This window comes from Penaeus chinensis, chromosome 16 (genome assembly GCF_019202785.1).
Source record: "Penaeus chinensis breed Huanghai No. 1 chromosome 16, ASM1920278v2, whole genome shotgun sequence".
NCBI lineage: Eukaryota > Metazoa > Arthropoda > Malacostraca > Decapoda > Penaeidae > Penaeus > Penaeus chinensis.
Genome location: NC_061834.1, coordinates 23,165,307 through 23,170,306, shown reverse-complemented (window position 1 = coordinate 23,170,306; position 5,000 = coordinate 23,165,307). Strand labels below are relative to the sequence as shown.

The 5,000-nt window shown below is 44.8% G+C and overlaps 1 protein-coding gene across 1 annotated transcript in view; it reads left to right on the top strand.

The window, feature by feature from the left end:
* Positions 1-5,000, top strand: part of LOC125033267 — a 92,533-nt gene that overhangs the window by 87,436 nt on the left and 97 nt on the right. The window contains exon 4 of the mRNA XM_047624649.1: positions 1,129-1,347. Coding sequence (XP_047480605.1) covers positions 1,129-1,347 — 219 coding nt within the window. The remainder of the gene's footprint in view (positions 1-1,128; positions 1,348-5,000) is intronic.

Below are 5,000 nucleotides of genomic sequence, written 5' to 3'. Positions count from 1 at the left end.
AATAATGATAATAAAATAATAATTATGATAATAATAATAAAGATGATAATAATAACAACAACAAAAATGATAATAATAACAATAATAATAATGATAATAATGATACTGATATTAATAATAATAACATAATTAACAACAGTAATGATAACGATAATGATAACTATAATGCCATTGATGAAAATGATAATGATAATGTAGTACATTGCAACAATAAAGTAGTACATTTCTAATATTAATGAAAAAAAAAAATATATAAATTAAGCTGAAAAAGTATGAAGAGTGCAACAAATGCGCTCAATAGATAGATAGATAGATAGAAAGAGAGAGAGAGAGAGAGAGAGAGAGAGAGAGAGAGAGAGAGAGAGAGAGAGAGAGAGAGAGAGAGAGAGAGAGAGAGAGAGAGAGAGAGAGAAAGGGAGGGAGATAGATAGATAGATAGATAGATAGATAGATAGATAGATAGATAGAGAGGGCGAAGAGAGAGAAAAATGCATACCGGAAATACGGAAATATTAATTATAATATTGAATACATAAGCACCTTGAAAGCTTCAAGTAACACATAATTAAAAAAGGATATATAAAAAAAAAAACTATAGAAAAAGAGCTTAGATCTTAAGACCATAGGTAATTAGGGGCGAAATCTTCTTTATTTTGTGACAGGTTTAAAAATCAGACTAATGATTTCCATATACTTCCTTGTACATAATTTATCACATTTTTCTCTATGTCGACATCATCGTCATTATCGTGGATATCCTTCTGATCACTATTATCATTATCATTATTGCCATTATTATTTCCATTATCATCATCATTATTATCATTGCTACTTTTACCTTTATCATCATTTTTATTATTATTTTTATTATCATTATTATTATTAACACTATTATTATCATTATTATTATTATTTTATTATCATTGTTATCTATATTACCATCATCATCATCATCCTCATCCTCATTATCATTATCATTATTGTTATCATCATTATCATTATCACAATCAAACATCATTATCAAATCCACCACTTCATTATCAACAACAACAGCATTCATTATCATCACTACAACAATCCTCATTCCCATCCTCCCTTCATAACTCATGGCGCTTCACCCTTTTCCAGTCTCGGGTTTCACGAACTCAGAGGTGCCCCGCGAACTGCCACTGGACCTCCAGCAGCTATCTAGGACTCCGTCGACGCCCCTCGCCTCCTCCGGCGTCCTCTCCTCCCCTGCGACCCTCGGGAGGAGCGTGACCTCCAGCAGCTTTTTCAGGTTCCCCGGAGAGGTCAGGAGGGCTCCTCCTACTCTGGACGTGGTCAGGACAGCCACGGCCGCGCCGGGTAGGTCGGGGAAGTGGGGATGGGGGTGGGGTGGGGTGGGGGTTAATACGGGAGGGGGGGTTGGAGGTTACTGAGGTCTGTTATCTTTATGTTTGTTGTTAAGTTTTGTAACACTTATTGCCACTGTCTACGCATACTGTTGTTACTATCACTACATCACTATTACTACTAATACTGTTTCTCTAGCAACACCTACTACTATTACTGCATCTCCTATTTCTACCTCTAATTCTATTTCTACTACTATTACTATTACTGCAAACACCACCACTACTACTACTACTATTTATACTATTACTATTATCATTACTACTACTGCTACTATTGCCATTTATCTCTCTCTCTCTCTCTCTCTCTCTCTCTCTCTCTCTCTCTCTCTCTCTCTCTCTCTCTCTCTCTCTCTCTCTCTCTCTCTCTCTCTCTCTCTCTCTCTCTCTCTCTCTCTCTCTCTCTCTCTCTCTCTCTCTCTCTCTCTCTCTCTCTCTCTCTCTCTCTCTCTCTCTCTCTCTCTCTCTCTCTCTCTCTCTCTCTCTCTCTCTCTCTCTCTCTCTCTCTCTCTCTCTCTCTCTCTCTCTCTCTCTCTCTCTCTCTCTCTCTCTCTCTCTCTCTCTCTCTCTCTCTCTCTCTCTCTCTCTCTCTCTCTCTCTCTCTCTCTCTCTCTCTCTCTCTCTCTCTCTCTCTCTCTCTCTCTCTCTCTCTCTCTCTCTCTCTCTCTCTCTCTCTCTCTCTCTCTCTCTCTCTCTCTCTCTCTCTCTCTCTCTCTCTCTCTCTCTCTCTCTCTCTCTCTCTCTCTCTCTCTCTCTCTCTCTCTCTCTCTCTCTCTCTCTCTCTCTCTCTCTCTCTCTCTCTCTCTCTCTCTCTCTCTCTCTCTCTCTCTCTCTCTCTCTCTCTCTCTCTCTCTCTCTCTCTCTCTCTCTCTCTCTCTCTCTCTCTCTCTCTCTCTCTCTCTCTCTCTCTCTCTCTCTCTCTCTCTCTCTCTCTCTCTCTCTCTCTCTCTCTCTCTCTCTCTCTCTCTCTCTCTCTCTCTCTCTCTCTCTCTCTCTCTCTCTCTCTCTCTCTCTCTCTCTCTCTCTCTCTCTCTCTCTCTCTCTCTCTCTCTCTCTCTCTCTCTCTCTCTCTCTCTCTCTCTCTCTCTCTCTCTCTCTCTCTCTCTCTCTCTCTCTCTCTCTCTCTCTCTCTCTCTCTCTCTCTCTCTCTCTCTCTCTCTCTCTCTCTCTCTCTCTCTCTCTCTCTCTCTCTCTCTCTCTCTCTCTCTCTCTCTCTCTCTCTCTCTCTCTCTCTCTCTCTCTCTCTCTCTCTCTCTCTCTCTCTCTCTCTCTCTCTCTCTCTCTCTCTCTCTCTCTCTCTCTCTCTCTCTCTCTCTCTCTCTCTCTCTCTCTCTCTCTCTCTCTCTCTCTCTCTCTCTCTCTCTCTCTCTCTCTCTCTCTCTCTCTCTCTCTCTCTCTCTCTCTCTCTCTCTCTCTCTCTCTCTCTCTCTCTCTCTCTCTCTCTCTCTCTCTCTCTCTCTCTCTCTCTCTCTCTCTCTCTCTCTCTCTCTCTCTCTCTCTCTCTCTCTCTCTCTCTCTCTCTCTCTCTCTCTCTCTCTCTCTCTCTCTCTCTCTCTCTCTCTCTCTCTCTCTCTCTCTCTCTCTCTCTCTCTCTCTCTCTCTCTCTCTCTCTCTCTCTCTCTCTCTCTCTCTCTCTCTCTCTCTCTCTCTCTCTCTCTCTCTCTCTCTCTCTCTCTCTCTCTCTCTCTCTCTCTCTCTCTCTCTCTCTCTCTCTCTCTCTCTCTCTCTCTCTCTCTCTCTCTCTCTCTCTCTCTCTCTCTCTCTCTCTCTCTCTCTCTCTCTCTCTCTCTCTCTCTCTCTCTCTCTCTCTCTCTCTCTCTCTCTCTCTCTCTCTCTCTCTCTCTCTCTCTCTCTCTCTCTCTCTCTCTCTCTCTCTCTCTCTCTCTCTCTCTCTCTCTCTCTCTCTCTCTCTCTCTCTCTCTCTCTCTCTCTCTCTCTCTCTCTCTCTCTCTCTCTCTCTCTCTCTCTCTCTCTCTCTCTCTCTCTCTCTCTCTCTCTCTCTCTCTCTCTCTCTCTCTCTCTCTCTCTCTCTCTCTCTCTCTCTCTCTCTCTCTCTCTCTCTCTCTCTCTCTCTCTCTCTCTCTCTCTCTCTCTCTCTCTCTCTCTCTCTCTCTCTCTCTCTCTCTCTCTCTCTCTCTCTCTCTCTCTCTCTCTCTCTCTCTCTCTCTCTCTCTCTCTCTCTCTCTCTCTCTCTCTCTCTCTCTCTCTCTCTCTCTCTCTCTCTCTCTCTCTCTCTCTCTCTCTCTCTCTCTCTCTCTCTCTCTCTCTCTCTCTCTCTCTCTCTCTCTCTCTCTCTCTCTCTCTCTCTCTCTCTCTCTCTCTCTCTCTCTCTCTCTCTCTCTCTCTCTCTCTCTCTCTCTCTCTCTCTCTCTCTCTCTCTCTCTCTCTCTCTCTCTCTCTCTCTCTCTCTCTCTCTCTCTCTCTCTCTCTCTCTCTCTCTCTCTCTCTCTCTCTCTCTCTCTCTCTCTCTCTCTCTCTCTCTCTCTCTCTCTCTCTCTCTCTCTCTCTCTCTCTCTCTCTCTCTCTCTCTCTCTCTCTCTCTCTCTCTCTCTCTCTCTCTCTCTCTCTCTCTCTCTCTCTCTCTCTCTCTCTCTCTCTCTCTCTCTCTCTCTCTCTCTCTCTCTCTCTCTCTCTCTCTCTCTCTCTCTCTCTCTCTCTCTCTCTCTCTCTCTCTCTCTCTCTCTCTCTCTCTCTCTCTCTCTCTCTCTCTCTCTCTCTCTCTCTCTCTCTCTCTCTCTCTCTCTCTCTCTCTCTCTCTCTCTCTCTCTCTCTCTCTCTCTCTCTCTCTCTCTCTCTCTCTCTCTCTCTCTCTCTCTCTCTCTCTCTCTCTCTCTCTCTCTCTCTCTCTCTCTCTCTCTCTCTCTCTCTCTCTCTCTCTCTCTCTCTCTCTCTCTCTCTCTCTCTCTCTCTCTCTCTCTCTCTCTCTCTCTCTCTCTCTCTCTCTCTCTCTCTCTCTCTCTCTCTCTCTCTCTCTCTCTCTCTCTCTCTCTCTCTCTCTCTCTCTCTCTCTCTCTCTCTCTCTCTCTCTCTCTCTCTCTCTCTCTCTCTCTCTCTCTCTCTCTCTCTCTCTCTCTCTCTCTCTCTCTCTCTCTCTCTCTCTCTCTCTCTCTCTCTCTCTCTCTCTCTCTCTCTCTCTCTCTCTCTCTCTCTCTCTCTCTCTCTCTCTCTCTCTCTCTCTCTCTCTCTCTCTCTCTCTCTCTCTCTCTCTCTCTCTCTCTCTCTCTCTCTCTCTCTCTCTCTCTCTCTCTCTCTCTCTCTCTCTCTCTCTCTCTCTCTCTCTCTCTCTCTCTCTCTCTCTCTCTCTCTCTCTCTCTCTCTCTCTCTCTCTCTCTCTCTCTCTCTCTCTCTCTCTCTCTCTCTCTCTCTCTCTCTCTCTCTCTCTCTCTCTCTCTCTCTCTCTCTCTCTCTCTCTCTCTCTCTCTCTCTCTCTCTCTCTCTCTCTCTCTCTCTCTCTCTCTCTCTCTCTCTCTCTCTCTCTCTCTCTCTCTCTCTCTCTCTCTCTCTCTCTCTCTCTCTCTCTCTCTCTCTCTCTCTCTCTCTCTCTCTCTCTCTCTCTCTCTCTCTCTCTTCTCTCTCTCTCCTTTTTTCCTTCTATCTGAAAATAAA